The sequence below is a fragment of the Antedon mediterranea genome, chromosome 8 (assembly GCF_964355755.1).
Source record: "Antedon mediterranea chromosome 8, ecAntMedi1.1, whole genome shotgun sequence".
In the NCBI taxonomy this organism is placed as follows: Eukaryota; Metazoa; Echinodermata; class Crinoidea; order Comatulida; family Antedonidae; genus Antedon; species Antedon mediterranea.
Window position 1 is genome coordinate 7,548,703 of NC_092677.1, and position 20,473 is coordinate 7,569,175.

The following is a 20,473-nucleotide window of genomic DNA, read 5'->3' on the forward strand; positions in this document are numbered from 1 at the left end:
CGCACAAATTTTAGGATGTGCTTGCTCAATTAATTATCTTTCTCAGGAGTTGTCAATATTTTTATTTTGATGACATCATCACGCGTAAAAACTTGAATAACGTAGGTCGTGTAATTTCAGCTACACCTTACATTTGAATATATTATAGCTCTTCAGAATTAAAGGTGACCTTGAAGATTATAACTTATTATGAAAGCTGATGAAATTTAGATATGAATTAATATAAAAATTAAGCCTATCGGATGTTGTGATGTTATCATATGGCCAGTTGAAGTTAAAACGTTGTTTTTAAATTTCTTTAGTCAAAGTTATACAAATTTCAAAGAGCGCGCATTGCGCTTCTACGTGTCAAATTATCTTCCAATCCTTATATTTATTTGCTCAATTCATTATCTTTCGAAATTGTCATCTTTGAGTTTATTTTGATAATTCCATCATACCAAAAAATTTGAACATGATGTGGGTCCCGTAATTTCACCTATGCTACACTGTATATAGATATACAGTATATACTGTACATATTGTATATGACACATAATAGGCACAACTCAGCACTATAAGCGTATATCAGGATGGTATACATCAACATTTTCCTATTGTATGTTAACGTACGTGCATGTTTAAAAAATATTAATGTCAGTAAAGCGATAAAAATGATCACCTATAATTCGTCAAAGTGACGAATTAAATTCTAGTGAGAAATTGTTTTTGTAAAAAAAAATGTTTCTTCGCAATTTCTTTCTGTACAGATTTTGTGTAACAAATATCTCAAAAAGTTTAATGTCAATGATTACCAACATTTCAGAATGTCTTTCCAATACTTTAACTTAGTCCTAATAAGGTTTTCAGCGTGATCACTCATCCGTGACGTCATCTATTCGCCATTTTGTGAAATCACATTATCAATCATATCTCCATAATTAATTATCACATATTAATGAAATTCACTATACGTAAACTTCAGATCAAGGGTAAAAATATTAGCAAATAAAAATGCACGCGCACGTAGGGTCATGCGCGTGAAATCGCTCGTTAAAAATTTAAAAAGCTCAAAATTATGTTTTGATCAATTTAGAGCATGAATTAGGCCATTTGCGTGTTTTAAAAAATTACTGCGCAAAAACACGTTTTTGCGCACGCAATTCGTAAAAAGCGTAAAAAATAAAATTTGATGTAAACATCACATTCTACTCACAATCCTTAGTACATTCTCCGATTTTGAGTCCATTCCGACTTAAAATAACGCTGTACGAGCACGTTAAACATGACAAAATGCGCACATTAATTGCACAAAAGTGCAAAAAATTGTAAAAATTAAGGCCTTTTTAAAATGAATATAACTCTTCAGAATGGCAGGTGACCCCCAATTTTTTTAACTTAATATGGAAGCCAATAAGTTGTAGATATAAATGTATATAAACATTAGACGTACAAAATGGTATTACGTCATCAAATGGCCACTTGAATTTAAAAATTAGGATTTTTTTCCGTTTTGTGTAGGTTATCACATCAATAGAGCGCATCTCTGCTATTTGAGCCCGATTTTCGCACAAATTTCAGTGTGTGCTTGCTTAATTATTTATCTTTCTCATAAGTTGTCAGTGTTTTCATTTTGATTACGTCATCACGCGTAAAAACTTGAATAACGTAGGTCGTGTAATTTCACCTTCGCCGTAAATTTGAATATCTTACAGCTCTTCAGAATTGAAGGTTACCTTGACGATTATAATTTATTATGAAAGCTGATGAAATGTAGATATGAATTCATATAAAAACCAAGCCTATCAGATGTTGTGACGTTAACATATGGCCAGATGAAGTTAAAAAGTAGTTTTTTCATCTTTTTCGTCAAAGTTATACAAATTTCAAAGAGCGCGCACAGCGCTTCTACGTGCCAGATTCTCTTCCAATTCTTATATTTATTTGCTCAATTTATTATCTTTCGAAATTGTCATCTTTGAGTTTATTTTGATAATTCCATCATACCAAAAAATTAGAACATGGTGTGTGTCCCGTAATTTCACCTATGCTACACTGTATATAGATATACAGTATATACTGTACATATTGTATATGGCATATAATAGGCACAACTCAGCGATATAAGATTATGCATCATGTCATAGGATGGCGTACATCAACTTTTTACGATCGTATGTTAACGTACATGCATGTTTAAAAAATGTTAATTTCATTAAAATGATAACAATGATCACCTATAATTCGTCAAAGTGACGAATTAAATTCTAGTGTTTTCTTTATATTTGTCATACAAAATAAAAAATTATTATCACTATAGTCCTTGTTATCAGGTGAACTGTTACTATACTTGTTAAGTTCACAATTCAGCTGATCACAAACAACTCATGTCATCTTGTTCGTAACATTCTGTCTTTTATTTTACAGTGCAAGTACTGTATCTACCAATCTATTAGATTGATCTGAATGATTTCTTCTTAGTAAGAAGAAATCATTCAGATCAATAGTCAGTTAATGGTTTAACTTTGCCTTTGATTGCTGGGAAAAATAATTTAATTAAGAAATATTCTATAGCATTAACAAATTACAAAAAAATATATATAATATTATATCTATTGATTTTTTTCCCATACATCTTGTACTTTAATTACTAACGCCATTTTTACCAATATATTGTAAGTAATGCATTGTACTTCATAGCTAATTATGATTACTTTATACATTTTAGCAACTCATGTTAAGTTGATATTCACCTAATAATGTTCTTTTATTTGTGTAGAAATAAATATTACTATTAATAAATATGTTATCATAAAAAATTAACATGCTCTACATAACATATCTTTTTGATGGTGTTTTTAAAAAAACTGTTCGTAATATCCTGTAATAATATTTGCAATATCCAAGTAAAATTTATTAATTTTGTGATAATTGTAACTTGGTATATAGTATTTATGTTACCAAGTCTCTAATAAATGTGATGAGTATATAAATAAAGGTTGTCTATAGTATACATTGACATAAAAATCATCTTTATGTTTGTTCTTTAAAATTGATATAAAATAATCCTTTTCAATCACATTTCCACTCTATTTTATAATTTATAACGTTTTGATACATACTCTATTTTATAATTTATAACGTTTTGATACATACTCTATTTTATAATTTAAAACGTTTTAATACAAAATCAACAACTTCCAATGTAATATAATACAGTATCTGTGGTACTGCTATGTCTTACTACTGTATTACTATACAGACAGGTACAGTATTGTGAGCTTATTTAATTTATAAAAATGCGCCCTCTATTGGCAAACATAGATATTGTATAATGCAAAAGAATAGGGAGTTTTACATTTTGGCAATAGAGGGCGCATGTTTTTAATTAATAATCTTAAAATCGTTCTAATTAATTAATGTGCAACTTTTTTCACTGGCGAGTTTGGTTTTTATGATAAGATATATGTGTAGAACAATTCTGCAAAAAATGAGGTAGCTGCCAGACGGGTGCCACGATATTTAAAAACTAAGCCACTTTTCAGTGTTCAGCCCATGGTCTAACAGTGGGGGTTATTATACAATATGCAACATTCCGTATTAGGCCTATACAGTTGGATAAAGAATAGATGTTAAAAACATCTTTCCCCGGCTGTACACGTTAAAGTTTCTGCAGTTTTTCTTATTTTGTTCTATCTTGGAAAGACATAATCTTGGGGTAATAATGTAGGCCTACATCGTTAGGCCTATAGTTGCCTAGTCCATATTCTCGTTTCGTGACGATATTTATTTATTAATTAGACCAATTCTCTCATCTTCGTTATTTTTCTGCTCTGACCAAACTTGCTGTTCAGCTTCGGAAAACATGATAAAATACACCATTCCTAGTAAATTGATTCCACCCGTTAAAGAGAATAAGACAGTCCATCGTTCGAGAGAATTCTGAAAATAAACATTTTATTGACATAATTATCATGGTGAGAAGCACGTTCATGGATATCTTAATTCAATTATCTCTTCTCCTCATAACATTTATCTACAGATGCTGTTATGATCAAATCAAAGCCTTAAATAAAGAAATGAAAATTAATAAAGAAATGGTTCGTTAAGTAAAAATCTATAGTGATTCCGGATTAGCCCTAGTACAGGCCTAAGTTTATTTTGTTGTGGTAAAATAGCCTACGAATGGTGGTTATATTTAGCCCTACCTGTTCTTTAATTAGAAGTCCAGTGACAATCGGGATGATGATTCCGGTGCAGCTTGCAAATGTCTGTGTGGCGGCCGCCACAAATCCAGCATATTCGTCGGTTATATCCATTGCGTTTGGTAAAACCGAAGCACTATTAAAACCACTCGCAGCGAAAAACACAATATACAGAATCTCAACCGCCAATACATTATAACCAGTGACAACAAGTGGAATAAAACCGACAACAGATAGGACAACACCTGTTTCAAATCAGACATTAGAAAAATTTAAAGTTTAAACTTTTAATAATTTTTAAACTACATCGTTTAAAAGTAAATGAAATTACCTTCGCTTAGATTTCACTAAAGTTTTAAAAACTGCACTGTAAAAGATTAGGCCTACCTAATACAAGGAATAGATGTCTTGTTTTCAGAATACTAAGGTATTTTTGTTGAATGATATAGTCCGCAACAGCAGCAGACAGTAAGCCAGTCACTGCTGCAATAAAACTTGGCAATGAGGTTAACAAACCAATCTAAATGATAAACAATAACATTATAAGAACAACTTAAAATGAGTGAGACTTAAGTGATAATCTTACAGCTCTAACTAGATTATCAGAATAGGAAACATACTGAAACTATTTTAAAGAATTAAGTTTTAAGTATATCTTTTATCCGTCTCACCTTATTTACATTAACCCCAAACATGTTCGAAAAAAACGTAGGTACTTCAATTAGAAAGAAGTTGAAAGCAAACGTAGTAGAAAACCTTGCAACGGCAATGGCCCAAACCGGCTTCGACGTGAATATATCGTATAGTGGAATCGCACGTGACTGAAAAAAAGTAATTGAAGGTATTTCCAATAGTTTTTTTCTAATATCCCTACAAATGCTTGCAAACTTACTAATAGCCCTATACGCTACTTCATCAAATTATTACATTTTTAATTTCCCCCCTGCGAGCTATTTTTACACGAGTTGTAATTATGGTCGATTTTTGATATTTGAAATAAAAGTTTAAAAAATACAAACAAAAGTTTGATAAAATTGTCTAAAGCCTTGTGTATAGCCTATAGACTATCAAACTAGTTTGACATAATAGTGATGTGCCCAAATATGGCATCACATTCTTTTGTCACATTTAATAGTAGACAAAGCTCTGGTTATATTATGCTTTATTAGTAAACTTGATCAAATTGTGCAAACTGCTTGTTGGCTCATGTTTAGAAACTAAAGTTTAAACTTAAAGAAACTAGTGTAGAATGGAGGCAAAGGAAGGCATTGATACCTTATTCTTATTTGGTGTATTACTTATGTATTCATCTTGCTCCGCCGGTGACTCTGAAACGAATGTTATCCACAGAATTGCTAAAACAGCTCCAAACATACCTTTAACACATAATGAAAAAGTAAAAATAAACCCGAGTTAGAGCCAATCTTGATTGCTACACTCGCCGCGTTGCAACATGACCGGTATTCAAATCATAAGATATTCATGACTCGCATCTAAATTATTTTAGTGGAATTGGTCAGAAGACTGCTCTGGCTACACTAACAAACTAGTTTGACAAAACATATGTGATGTGCCCAAATATGGTAGTGATATACCCAAATATGGTACAGTAGTATAATATGACATCATCATTTCCATATATGAGCACAGTTGTTTTTCATATAAAATTTGATACTAGTGTAGACAAAGCTTTAGGATAAATACTATAAGGACTTTTAGAAAAAAAAATCGATTTTATTTCAAATGGGAAATAAACAAACATAAGCAGGATTCGGGGGATTGAATTTGACTTAGGCCTGGTAATTGGCTGTGACGTAGTTGACATAATCTCTATACCCTTTCAAATTAAAAGTATTTCAATGAAGACACAACATTGTGTATGATTAAAAACATTAGTTAACAGTCTATTAACTTTAGTGACGTTTAGCTTTATTTGTTATAATAATTCAAATATCAAAATACGTATTAGATGTTGAGGAAAACGAAATTCTTTACTGTATATATAAAACGACATTGGCCATCCTCCAATCTTGTACGAGGAACAGATCAGTCCGGTCGTATAACTTGCAATCACGCCTCCAAATGCCTTGCCTTTAAAATAGTATTTAACATGTGTAATATGACGTAGCAGAAAAAAAAAACATTGGTGTCTACGCAACGCAAGGACGTAAGCGAAACGCAAATGAGTTGACCAATAACAAACGACAGTTCAAATATCGCTTGTGATTGGTCAAACTACTGGCGTTGGGCTTACGTCACGTTTTCGTCACGTTTTATAGCAATCATAATGTACTTTTAGGAAGATTACTACAGGAGTAGTCTCAGAAACCGTTATGAATGTACACTACGAATCAGATGTTTTTTCACCATTTCTCTCTATTAACATAGATGCATTTTTTATTTAAAAATCATGATTGCATACCAGCAAATACTATTGATACCATTACACTTCGTTCACCGACATTAGCCCATTTGCTCAATAAAGTGAAAACAGCAGGAATCATCATGCTCTAAATAAATTAATTAAAATTGGTTAAAGCCCACAAACACATTAAAATAATATTACGTAGACAGCATTGCTCCACTGCTATAAGAAGAATGGTACATAAATGGTGAACAACCAATAAGAGTAAAAACTGTACCACAAATCAAATATTGACTATTATTTTGATACTATTTAGGCCAATTTTTTTGAAATAATATTTTTCTTTCTATAGATATTTTTACCTGAAATAAAGAATTAATTTGCAATGTTTGAACAAACCTTAATAACGCCGTCCAAAATCCGTAATGTTATAAGTAGACCAACATGTACACTCGCTGCCCATGGTGATAAAGCTGAGATCAAACTCATCGAAATTATCACAAACGTAATTATACATTTTCCTCCTAGTTTAACCGCCAGAATGCCTCCTGGTATTTGCATGACAGTATATCCATAATAAAATGCTCCAAGTAAGGTCTGCTGTGTCATTTTGTCCCAATCATAGGTTGGTATCTGTGATACAGTGAAACCTCGTGTAAGCGGACAGATCGGGCAAAATGACAAATTACTAGGCAGGGCCAGGATCTGTCAAGGGGGGTGGGGGGGGGGGGTGTTTGGATACTAAGTATTTGGGACACTGCTTCCCTGTGACCTGAGGGGGAGAAGCGAATTTTGTTAAATGACACCCCTAGAGGGACGGAGATGGTACTCTCGCACATAGCATTCATGATAAATGGCACCTCTAATTGGTCGGAAAAGACATTCTCACCCAGCATGTTACCAATGAGCAAAACGATCGTATTTTTTCCTCCTCCTCACACACGTGGACTATTTAACCGCCGATTGTTTGATCATTCATTCGGTATTTTGTTTTGCGTTCAAGTTCAATGTGAACGTACGTCAGCTGGGAATCCCCGAAAAAGCACACTTTGGGTAAGTAGGCAAATTCATAGTCTGGGTTCCAGACGGAGTTTTGTCTTAATATTAGTAAAAAGATTAATATTTTGGCACATATGGCGTTTCATACGTATACTACTTGATTTTGGATACTCCGTCTGGGGAAACACGCACAAGTCACGTGGTTTGACACCAAGAATTCTTGGTGCATACGATTATCCGGTTGACTAGTTTCAGCTGCATGCGATTGGCTACTCACTCGTACACCGTTTTAATATTCATATTTCAGAATTTCAAAGACTCAACAACTAAGATGATGCGCATGCGCTATGTTACGTTTAGACAACGTGTACTTGGGTACATTTATGAAAGTTTCTGAAGGCTAGACATAATTTTATATGCCTAGTAGTCTGGTAAACATTAGATGGGATTTTTCCCAAGAACATGAAAACTCGTGATATGATAGGCTAGCTTCTCCGCAAATCAAACATTGAATGGATCATTTATTACGCGGAGATAATTTTGATTTAATTCCCACCCAGACCCTGTCCTGTTCTGTGTGGTAGTGTAGCCCTGTTGTTGTGTGCCGCCGGTGGTGGTATGTAGGCCTACTTTATTGGCGTTTTATTTGGCAGGTCATACGTGCGAATTGAGTAGGACCTACGAAAGAGGCCTAGGCCAAGGACTAAACAATTAACGCCGTGGTTAGGATTCCGGCACCGGAACTCAACTGCCCAGCGTTAGGGAATCCGACACGCTATTGCGCATGCCCAGAGCGAGGTAATCGGCGACTCTATACTTATCAACAGCGATGGATTATTTCATAGCTGCGCCACACGGCGAACTAGCCTAGATGCCTACTAATAATATGGGATCCACTAATCTAGGCTAGGGCTACCAGTTAGACTACGTGACCAGTGGGCCTATAGTATTTATTTTGTAATTAAAAAGTGGTTGCTTCATTCATATATAAAATTCATATCATTATGAATTATATAATTACATGACTAGTTTTATGATTTTTCATAACGCATTATACTGTACATATACAACATGCAATCACAAGTTGATTTGTTGACGGCAGCGCAGCCACCGCGTGGATGTGAAAAAAACTGTTCGGGAAGTCAGGGTCGCAACGCTAAAAACAGCATTACGATTCTTAGATAGATACTGATACTTATTAATATCATTATAATTATTTTAACGCGTGGCGTAGTCATATTTTAATTATTAATTCATGTATGGCATAGGCCTAGGCCAAGTTTCATCCATCGCTCTCTCGCTCGCGCAACGACTATCTAGGCTACAGTAAATCCCTATAACACTAGCTCCGACTCTCCGTGGTGTGGCACTATTATTAGTGTGCAAGCTATAATTCACTTCCCAGAGCTCTGGGCATGCGCAATAGCGTGTCGGATTCTCTAACGGTGGGCAGTTGAGTTCCGGTGCCGGAATCCTAACCACGGCGAACAATTAATAAACAAAACAACTTGGCATTACGATTTTATATTTCAACAGTCTCGATCGTACATTCAGCACTGTACGTACTCGATCTTTTTCATTTTGAAACAAAATGATCATTGGTTGATTCGAAATCCATATTTATATACCGCCCGCCCCATATAGCCAAATACGGTATGATAAACTACGTCATTCTTATCGGATGTTTGCGGTCTGCAAATCGATTTCTATACGTGTTTCACAAGTCTGTATTTTCAGACAAAAATCGCGGTCGAAATAAAAACAAATAAATAAAAAAAAAAAGATAATACAGACTTGGGGCAAGCCTAGCAAATTCAATGCTTATTATAGCTATACATATTTATTTACAGCAATTTATTGAGGAAATTAAATATATCAATGTTATATTTCGTTTGTCGATGATTATTTTTTTACGCAAAGTTCATGTGTGAATGCTTTTAGTAGTCGTCGTCAGAAGTTTATCGAACTAGTTATTTTTTTTTCAAAATGTTCCCCGCCACCTGCCCACCACACAGCCCAGGCCTAGTCTAGCCCCTAATACAATATAGGGCTTCCTACTAGATGATATTTTGTTGAAAAAAATACGTTTCACAAGACTTAGATTTAACATATCTGTAATCTACTGTATTTCGTCCATTGACAGCGTTGTAGAAGCTGCTACTAGGCCTAGACCGTACTAGGCATACAGCGAATAGCCGTCTCTACTCCCCAGCGTGCGGGCTACAATATAGGGCCTAGCTAGGCTAGCTAGCTAGGCTTCTTAGACGGTGACCAGGCACCACCTAAAACTAACTGTAAACATCGAAGTCGCATTTTGATATTCGAAATTGTTAACATAATTACATTAACGGTAGGTGATTCATAAATCAAGCCCGTAGCCAGGGGGGTTCGTAGGGTTCGAACGAACCCCCTTTTTCCTGAAGTGCCCTTTCAAACCAGACTTGCCTAGGCATAGGCCTATAGCTCATATGATGATTTTTTTTGCATTTTCTGTAGTATAGCCAGCAGGCAAATGTTACTTTTATTACTAAATAGCAAGATCGTATCATAAAATAGCTAGGCTAGTAATCCCGCCGTTTCCAGTGTATTTCAATTTTTATTTTATTTACCAAAGAAAATTCGTGATTTTACATCATTTGCCGTCTCTGACTTTAGTATTAGCCCCGCAAAAAAAGTTAGTTCATTTTAGTTACACTGCAAACGTGTTGCTTTTCGCCACTTGTGGTGTGTGGTATGGTTATTCTAGGCCTGCTTACATAGGGAGTTCTAATTAAGAACTCCTTGCTTACTTGATCCTTCTTGCGTAGGTCTCCTCTTTGTGACCATCACTCTTTTTACACAATAAAAGGGAATTTCCAAAAGCGACCAGTCCATCATTTTTACGGACCTCAAACCAGCAATTAACGTCGCTAAACCAAATGGTTTCTTTTATTAAACAAATCAATTTGTATGTAAAAAAATATAGTTAATAAAAAAACAATATTTAATAGTAGGCCTAAATAATGTGTAATAATTGGAGAAAGAGATTCTTCACTTCTGTCTTTGATGATTCTTTTCCCCAAAAAATGTCAACCATTTTGGTTACTAAAATACAGGTGGTTAAACATGTTCTGTCATCTTTCCTGCTGCTGCTCTTCTAGTATAGCCAAAGAATATGGTATAGCCATAGCGTGTGTGGCAGCCCTTTGTAAACACAGCCATTGACAATCAAATAACCCTTTTTAAGGCACAATATTAACTTTAAAATGATTGTATTTTATTATCAAGATTTTGTTGACTATTTTGCTATATTTTGTTATATTTGTACTGTATTAGTCAAATACATGTAAATAACTCCACATTTTCTGTCCGATTTTTTAGGCCTAGCTAGGCTATCCCCTACCTACTTTAGCTAGCCCAGCCAGGTCAAGTAGACAAGGAGACGTGATGGACTGAAACATGCCAGGTGTGTGTAGGGCACAGTCATGTCGGACAGCAACAGTTTGGTATGATGCCGTGGTGCGGTGTACAGTATCAGCCATATTTTCTACCAAACATCCTGATATTTTCAATAACACTAATTTACAAGCATCTAGCGCAGGGGCAGACCCAGAGGTGTTGCCTTAGTGGCCCGGGCAACGCCCTTAATTTCATACTAAATGTTGTTTCTGTCACTAAATTAAAATTGAGTCCCATTTCTTCGTATACAATATCCATCCATATTTATACGTTATAGAAGTCCAGTCTGAAAGAGAATATTTGTAAATTGGCACAGCAGTCACCAATAGGCCTACTATACCGCGCACAGATAAAAGTAGATAAGTTTCTGAGCATACGCAGGATAAATTTCTGATTGAATAGTTTCTTGTGGTGCGCGTGTCTGAGAGCAGGGAGACGTAGGATGTATCTCTCTCTTGATGAGAGGTACGAAAGGAGGCCAACACACACTGTTTTCGGGAAAAACCCGTCATATGGGTCGTCAATTTGTTCATAATTATTGCGTTTTTCCATAATTTAAGGCCAAATCATAGTTTTGCGTATAGTTTTATTTTTCCGTGTAGTACCCAGTTTATCTTCATTTCCGTATACGTCCGTAATATGAGGCCGAATTTCAGAATTAACCGCGCCGGTAGCTGAGTAAACTCGGAACTTGATAGACTTAGTCATAAAGTAGTTACAGAGTTTTACGGCAATTTATCATTGTTCAATGTTTTGTTGTTAGCTTATTGTTAAGAAGTAAGTCTGGCGCCAACGAATTTAGCGACCTTCACAACCAAAATGTTTCTTTGTAACAAAAATTATTTTAAATGGAACGCTACAAAAACAATCCTCCGCTTCATCAGTGCATGAATACCAGACAAGATCGTATCTTTGTTACGTTTTACTATCAATCCATTTTCATATCACGTAATCCATTTTCAACAATATAGTAGTATAATAACACTTTGATTGAATAGTGAGGGATTAGTTACAGTGTTGACTTTGAATAAACCATTGGTAATTTACTTAAAATCCAAAATGAACTTGTGTTATAATATAAGCAATAAAAACTATCACAGATTTCCTCTAATGGATCAAGCATTCACAAATGAACTTTGCGACAAAACAAAAATATAGCTTATATTCATTCCTTTTAAATATTAGGCATATTACCGAGGCTGATAATCGATTTGTCCATAATTATTGCGTTTTGCCGGGGTTTTTCCATAATTTAAGGCCAATTTTTAGGCCAAATCATAATTGTGCGTATAGTTTTTTTTTCCGATGCGTGTAGTACCCTATTTATCTTTGCTTCCTTCTGCAAATGTCATATCATAATTGTCTTTGTTTTATTTTGGAGTGTGGTTTAAACAACACTTTTTTAAAGATTATAGTGGATAAATAAAAAATGAATTTTTGAAATTGTGGTTTTAACATCTGACTTTATTTAGCATTTAATTGAAAATAACACAATTTAACGTTTTGCGCAATATATTTATAGCAGCAGCTTCATATTTTTTGTATAACTTTTTAAAATTATTAATTGCTAATAAATTTACAATAATTGAGTACAGTTATTAGAATGTAATACCGTACCAGAAGTACTTTCATCGGAAACTTCCCCGTGACGTTCGCATTGAACGAAAACAAAAATGTTATCCTATAGGAGGCCTATTGTTAGTCGCGTATGTTTTATTACCGGTCGAATAACATTATGCTACGATCCTCTGTTTGCTCGCGCACTATAGAGTGAGTGACATTTCCGTCGAACTAGAGGTGCAATTTATTATGAATTTTACGTGCGAGAGTACAATGTAGGGGTGTCAGTTAACAATTTTCTTGCTCAAATACTCATTGTCTACAGCACTGGAGTCTTTGGGCAACCCTCTTAAAATAGTCCTGCGAGTCTGCGACCGCCCCTGTAGCGCTCTATCTTTTCCAATTTTTCTTACCTCAGCACCAACCATGATGAGGCAAGGTCCTGGGGCAGGAAACTCTTAGGAGAGGGGGGTGCTCTTGTGGCTGGTGACCAAGGGCGCGTTTATACAACACGCTATTACACGCATATTCTACACGCCTACGAAAAGTGTGTTGATAGAGATTCCGTGTAATGAGATTTTAATTGCAAAAAAGGCTACTTGGCTGAATCCTAAAATTTGGTGGATTTCCGGTCGCCGTTACCGTGTTGGAAGTGTCCTCAGGGTATATTTTGGCCTCTCGTTAAATTAGGTCGTAATATCAATCATGTCATGCGACATTGCTAACAAGATTGGGCCCATTTATTGCTGCTTCGCTGCCAGCAATCATCCTCCTACCACGTCTTACGCCTAGCCTAGTGGGGCCAACTCGTAGTGGTAGTAGGCCTCTATCGTTTCCCACTCCAAACAGAATAAAAAATAACATCGCAAAAATGGCATCTTCTTCCATAGTGTATAGATGAAACAATGAAACCCTTAAAATAACTTTTATTAATTTAAATGAACCGAGAACAAAATAAATAACAATGCAAACGTGAACGAATACAATAATGAAAATGGTAAAAACCGCGCGAATACATCGGACAGCGAGGAGGCGACGATGATTGTTTGACAACCCACCAGCCAAACAATTCAAGCGATCAACGATTTGACCTTTTATCCTAGCATAACGTTAAGGTGGGTTGACCTCGGTCCGAACAACACGCTAAAAAAAGCCGTGTTCAAATTTAGGGTGTTGTATAAACACGACCTGAGATTGTATTTTATTTACTGTAGGCCTAGCCTATACAGAATTTTAACTTAAATCATCTGTTAGCCTATGATTTTCTATTGAGTAAAAAGAGCACTTAGTGAGCGAGCGAATATTAAATATTAAAAAAATGTTAAGAAAAACACCGACCTTTCTTATAAAATAAAAAAAAAAAAATAATTCACAATACCTACTTGATTAGGTCGATTTGTAATTGAATTAAAGTTGGATTCGTTGTAAGGCGCAAGTGTAAATGTTGAATCGTTTTTTTTAACCATCTCTAAAATGGCGATGTTTATGTTCAATCTTGTACAGTATGATATAATATTTACGAGACAACATGCCACTGATACGAAATACTGTTTCATTTTCTTTGAAACTTATTATTGTTATAGCCAGCTGTGTAATATATATTTACAACTTCATGACGTCATCGTTCGTCTACAGAAACCAACCTAAAGTGGAAAAACATCCAAACAGAGCTGTTCATGTATATTATATATATTATTGATTATATAAGATAATAAAATATAATTTTAAGTAGACCTGCTGATCGATACTTTTACATCGATCGAAACATTTACAAACGCGTTAAGTTATCTATACTTACAGATTCGAAAGGCTAACTTCTCCAAACTCTTTTAGGTGGATTGTAATCAAATACTTTCCATTTCAATCCTTTTATCATTTAGATATTTTTATAATAACAAAAGAAATGCGTTCAACCATGGAAGACGTACGTCTAAAATAAAATAGGCCAAGGACAACGCATTGATTCGTCTATTTGTTATTTAAATATTTTTATATAGTTTATTTTATATCATTGTTGTAATACTTTGGGAGTACGGAACCTGAACTCTTGTTATAGTGATTAGGTTCACTTTAACAGGAACCTAAATAAGTAGTAATTCATTGGACATAGCCCAAAGAAAGCTTAGACCCACAAGAACAAAGAATGTGTATAATTTGTGTAGGCTTACTGTATTTTTTTAATTCTGCTATTTTATTATCAAACAATATGCATGTACTCAAAGGAACTTTAAAAATGCGCGTATATGAACACATGAGATGGGAAGATTTGACCCACGAGAATAAAAAATGTATTTTTGTGTAATGTTTATTGACTTATTACTCGGATTGTGTCATTCACACACACGTCACACACACCCAAACAGCTACTACTAGAATAGACTGGGTTTAGAGACTAATAATTAGGCCTAATAGTATTAATAGAAACTATAATTTTAACACGTATTTCTTTAGTAATAAATTATATTAAAAACACCATAAACTAAAGGCTGATTATTTCAACAATCCACACAAAACGCCGCTATTCTTCTATGAAATCGTACGCCGCAACAACAGCGGAGATAGGCCTAGAATTGTACCGCACTTGTGTAATGTAATCACTTCTTGTTGCTATACGCTTGGGTGAACACGGAACAAGAAAATTTAACTGATGAATTATTCATGTTTATTTTGTGACGTTTCATGAGGGGGTCCCCAACTTATGTACGAAAAAAAAATTCGCTCCCGGGAGTAGTAGGCAATTTGTAAGTTTTATAAATAGTTCATAAAATCTAATTTTTCTTCATTTAATTGTTTACCGATTTACAAACATACGCTCCACTTTCCCAATGGAACCGTAAATTGGTAGCGAAAATTGCGCTCCGTCGGTCAGACTCTGCTGATGAAGTTAGGGAGCAAATGGAGTCGATATTTGGAAGTATGGCATACACATTTCTGCAGGTAATGATAACACAAAAAACACAAAAAAAGAAAGAAACACAAAAAAAACATGTAGGCCTATAACAAGTTACGGTACTTTCATAATAACAATTGTGTTACAATGCGTTATATTTTGTGTTATTTATTTTAGATACTACCTGGTAACAAAAAACTGTCAAAACCTCTATTTTCGAAAAATTGCCAGTTAAACGGCGAGACCGTTCTGTCTCTTTCACCACAAGGCAGAATCTATTCCCTGGCACTGGAAGAGGTAAGTTTCCTAATATTACTTAAACATGCGGAACGATTCAAATTAAATGAGAGGGTTTGATAGTGGTTAACAACCTCATGGACTTACAAAATTAAATAAAAATTAAAAAAACATATTCAAATTGTAATTATAGTACCGGTACGCTTTACGTACTCGGTATAGCATTACTATTTTCTAAACAGAGATACTCTGAAAAATATATAGTTGTTTATTATGTATTATGATTCTATAATTAAACTATATTTCAGACTACAAATACTAACAAAGAAGTGTACATAACCGATGACAAACCACTAGAACCAGACAGGCTTACTGACCAACCATTGGCGTCTTCGCCTCCTGCTTCGTCATCTTCAGTAACGTTTCTGGTCAATTTTAAAGTTTCCAACTGAATGTAATGTGTATTATTGTGTAGATGACTTCTAGAATAATACTGATAAGAATAACATCATAATACAACTATTAATTCATACATTTAGAATTCATTATCTTTTATACATTTTAGGAATCTATCAGTGAACCACCAGAACCAAGGTCACCACCACCAATAGTAAGTTCCTCTTTGTTGCGACTTTGTGTTAGAATAAATCTTTAGCCAAGTTGATTTATATTTCTATCTGAGTTATTCTGAGTTGTTTTCAATACATAAACTTCTTTTAAAGCACTTTTGCCTTTTTATGTTTTGATTTTCAAATTGTTCGATATGTTTTAATACTCTATATATAGTCAAGCTGATAAATTAGACATTGTACAACAGACTTACTAAATTTGTTTTTCATATTTCATTCGTTTTTTTAGACTCGATGTTCTTAAAATGGTTTTATTACCGAGCATATGTAATTCTTATTTTTCCTTATTCTCTTATATTGATAATTTCTTTAATAGTTTAATTTTGTTTAAATCCAAATTAAGAAATATTTGTAGTTGGTTTAAGGTGCTTTGTTTTGTTGATGTTCCAGTTGACTCGTATTACTATGGGCCTGTTTCTATAGAGCAGAGAATACGGTTTTGAATACCGTTCTTTTCAAGAACCGTTTTTTCTTGCCAGCAGAAATGGGTCCCCACAAAAAACCACAAAAAAGAACCGATCTTAAAAACGGTTTCAAAAACCCCAATTGATTGCGGTCTCGATCGCAGAAAACCGTTCTGAAACCGGTTTCCGCGGAGCAATTTTTAGCTGCAACACAATCGCGGTCTCAATTTGACCCCAAAAACTGAACTCTGCAGTCTGCTGCTGCACTGGGATGATTGCGGTCAACTCGCAGTCAAACTCGCGCGATAGGACCTAGGCCTAAGTCATTTTTATTTCTCTAGATAGTGAGTATTTTATTTAACTAAAAAATGTTGACTGATGCCATTACGAGGTTCGTAAAAAATATGTGAAGGAAAGAAGATGAGGGGACTTGTCGGGAGTCGGAAGAAAGACTCACGTATTATAGGCCTACATGTTTTTAAGAATATTGTAAAGCGTGTGAAAAATAGACGAGTTCAACTTGACAATATCAGAGGGTGCGACGTACCTATACTTTAACCAAGGACCACAATAACGTTTCAGGTAATAATTCCCCCTTCTATGATGAAATGGATGCTATTTCTTGGGGATCGCGTTATGCGAAAAAAAGTAAACATGACCTCGATCAAATCGCGCTTCCGCCTAACGAACTGCATTGTGGTGTATATAATGACGTCATTCATAACGAACGCACATGGACGGAACCGGTTTTATTGGAGTAAAAATTGAGCTGCAACGCGATCTTTATTTATAAACAACAGCCGAAACCGGTTTCCAAAAAACCGTTCTTTTTTTATTTTTCAATAGAAACAGGCCCTATGTATTTCGTTCTGTGAGTGACTGAATTAAAAAACGATAAAAGCTATTCATTTAGGCCTATTATCATTCCAGGAGAATGTTGAACTATCTTCGGAGCCAAGGTCACCACCTCCACCACCACCAGAACTGTCGTTTTATGTAGGTTGGGCTTATTCGACTATAAGTGATATTACTAGGGCATTGTATACCAATTACAGTACATTGCTAGAGTGCTTTGCTGTGTAACCAATCGATTTATATACCAGTTAATTTTTTAAATATACAATAAAGTTATGAAGTAATCAGTGTAGATAGTTTAGGATATTTTGGAAAGTTGCATTTTTTTTTGCTATATTTGATAAAATGTGGATATGTTGTAGAATAGACATCACTGAATCCAAAAAGTATTTGCTCCATTTTTTTTTTCATACGCAAGGGGGGTTGGCAGCCATTTCAAAATGGCCGCCATTTTGGACAAAATATTGTAAGTATATGGCATTAAAAGATGTTATCGAGATAGAAATTCAATCATAAAAGTAACAATAAATGTTCATATACTATTTCACATCATTTTTGTAACTGAACAAGCCAAAATGGCCGGCATTATGCCCAAAATGGCTGCCATTTTATCCAACATGGCCACCATTTTATCTAAAATGGCCACATATATCAATCAAATATTTTTTAAAACTTTTATTCACATATATTTGGTAAAAATTAGATATGTTGTAGAATAGACATCACTGAATCCAAAAAGTATTTGCTCCATTTTTTTTTCATACGCAAGGGGGATTGGCAGCCATTTCAAACTGGCCGCCATTTTGGACAAAATTGTTTCAAATATTGTAAGTTTATGACATTAAAAGATGTTATCAAGATAGAAATTCAATCATAAAAGTAACAATAAATGTTTAAATAATATTTCACATCATATTTGTAACTGAACAAGTCAAAATAGCCGCCATTATGCCCAAAATGGCTGTCATTTTAGCCAATATGGCTACCATTTTATCTAAAATTGCCACATATATCAATCAAATATTTTTTTATTCACCTATATTTACAATTGGGTAATAGGCATAAAGTACAAAATATATATATGTTTCTTTTTCTGTTTAGGTGTGCAGAAAGACAATTTATAGGTGGTTGTTAAAATACGGTCTTAATTACGAGAGGTTTACAAATATATCTGATGATGAACTTGCCAACATCATTCGACATATAAAGAAGACACACCCGAACGATGGGGAAGTACTAATGGATGGCCATTTAAAAGCTAGAATTTCCCCAATTAAGATACAAAGACAAAGACTGAGAGCGGCAATACGTTTGGTTGACCCAGAGGGAGTTAAAAGGAGAAAAAGTGTTGCCATCAGACGTCGGCAGTACTCGGTGCCTTGTCCACATTATATGTGGCATGTTGATGGAAACCATAAGCTGATAAAATACAAAATAGTCATACACGGAGGAATAGATGGTTTTACAAGACTTGTTGTATTCATGAACATATCACCTAATATCCGAGCAACGACAGTCGAAGCCGGGTTTTTACAGGTAACTAACGAATTCGGTTGGCCCATTCGAGTACGCACTGACAAAGGCGGAGAAAACGCAATTGTATGGGACCATATGGCACCGGTGCATATGGTGTCTAAGAGAGGTGAATCTTCTGCTTTGCTTGGGAGTTCAGTCCACAACCAACCAATTGAACAGTTATGGGGGAGATTATAAATGACAGAGGTACTTCCCAATTCAAAGTATTATTTAGAGACATGGAAGTTGGGAGTTGGATGTTGAAAATGAAACGGACATCCTTTGTTTACACTGGGTTTTTTTACCATTAATACAAAACACATTAACTGAACTAGCGAAGTCATTAAATAAAAGAAAATTGTCAACTGAAAAATAGCGCACACCTTTTCAGCTGGAGGCTGAATATATTCATCTGAAAAACCAATATGAGGTAAATCCAATTGCAACACATGGTGGTGTGGACTTTCCGTACTTGGATCCAACATCACTAGAGAGGCCACTCCAGCAGGTAACATGTGAGCAGTTTGAAGCTTTACCTGAAGAGGTCCTAGACAATTTGCGTAATCTTGGAGAAGCCCAGACCCTCAGTCAAGGCAGAGCCATGTACAGGGGTGCTGTTCGAGTGGTCTCGAATTACATGCTTTCATAACTGCAAGATACACGCCAAATCGAGTATCCATGACGATTGCTTTCAATTTATAGACCTAACTTTGATAGCCCCTTGTTATTACTTGCAAGCATACCTGCCCAAGGACGGGTTTCAAATGTCATTCCCAGTACAATTCTTATCACTTTGATACCGATCATTACCCACATAACTCTAGTATCTCCGTAATACTCACCCACCCCTACACTTCCTAACACCAGGGAGTTGTAATTACAACTCCCTGCACTCGGGTGACTTTTTGAAGTACAGTATATTGTTTAAAACCTTCCCAGGGTTAGGTTTGTTGATACGTATTACACGTGCACCATTTTTGTGGACGCGTGTATTAGCATTATTTTTGTAAAACCCAGCAAACGCAAACTTACTAATTCTGTCTCGATTTATTTATGTGGTCTGTATTAAATTTAAAATATGTTTTGTTACAAATATGTAAATTTTGTATCTGTATATGTTTATATGATTCTATATTTAAATTAACTGTTTTTAGTTTTTCTATCTAGTTAGGTTTTATATTTACTTTTGTTTTTAGTCGCACGAAAGCGACTCTATAGTTCACTATGTCGGTCGGTCGGTCGGTCCGGTATCACTTTGCGTTTTATCGCGTTTTCTGTACTCTTTGAACTGCACGCGACTTACAGTGGCTGTTGGCCTTGTTTGCTATATGCTTTTGAAAGAAAAATGGTAAAGCACTTTCTTTACCTCGACTCACGAATCAAACGATTTAAATTGA

At 34.9% G+C, this 20,473-nt stretch overlaps 1 protein-coding gene and 1 long non-coding RNA gene across 6 annotated transcripts; one reads left to right on the forward strand and one right to left on the reverse strand.

The window, feature by feature from the left end:
* Positions 1–1,579: 1,579 nt before the first annotated feature.
* On the reverse strand, positions 1,580–16,144 carry LOC140056626 (sialin-like). 5 transcript variants are annotated; one of them, XM_072102056.1, is made up of 10 exons: positions 16,051–16,144; positions 13,929–14,189; positions 6,949–7,182; positions 6,607–6,694; positions 6,180–6,275; positions 5,460–5,560; positions 4,856–5,005; positions 4,572–4,704; positions 4,188–4,429; positions 1,580–3,921 (listed from the first exon to the last, which is right to left on the reverse strand). In XM_072102056.1, the coding sequence occupies exons 2-10, from the start codon at positions 14,100–14,102 to the stop codon at positions 3,766–3,768; spliced, it is 1,374 nt and encodes a 457-aa protein (XP_071958157.1). In that variant the 5' UTR covers positions 14,103–14,189; positions 16,051–16,144; the 3' UTR covers positions 1,580–3,765. The 5 variants fall into 5 exon arrangements, with proteins under 5 accessions (XP_071958157.1, XP_071958156.1, XP_071958158.1 ...); XM_072102055.1 differs by lacking the exon at positions 16,051–16,144 and adding an exon at positions 14,345–14,377; XM_072102057.1 differs by lacking the exon at positions 16,051–16,144 and adding an exon at positions 14,345–14,377 and having other exon boundaries at positions 13,925–14,189.
* A 756-nt stretch (positions 16,145–16,900) lies between these two features.
* On the forward strand, positions 16,901–19,501 carry LOC140056929 (uncharacterized). The gene is made up of 3 exons (XR_011846844.1): positions 16,901–17,288; positions 17,637–17,702; positions 18,663–19,501. It is a non-coding gene; the product is annotated as an uncharacterized lncRNA (long non-coding RNA).
* The last annotated feature ends 972 nt before the right edge of the window (positions 19,502–20,473 follow it).

Excerpts from the sequence above, each read along its gene's own strand:
- LOC140056626 (XM_072102056.1), bottom strand. The coding sequence starts at position 14,102 with ATGAAACAGTATTTCGTATCAGTGGCATGTTGTCTCGTAAATATTATA. Across the intron at positions 6,695-6,948 it reads TTTTGGACGGCGTTATTAAG|AGCATGATGATTCCTGCTGT; the intron begins GTTTGTTCAAAC and ends TAATTTATTTAG. Across the intron at positions 5,006-5,459 it reads ATACACCAAATAAGAATAAG|TCACGTGCGATTCCACTATA; the intron begins GTATCAATGCCT and ends ACTTTTTTTCAG.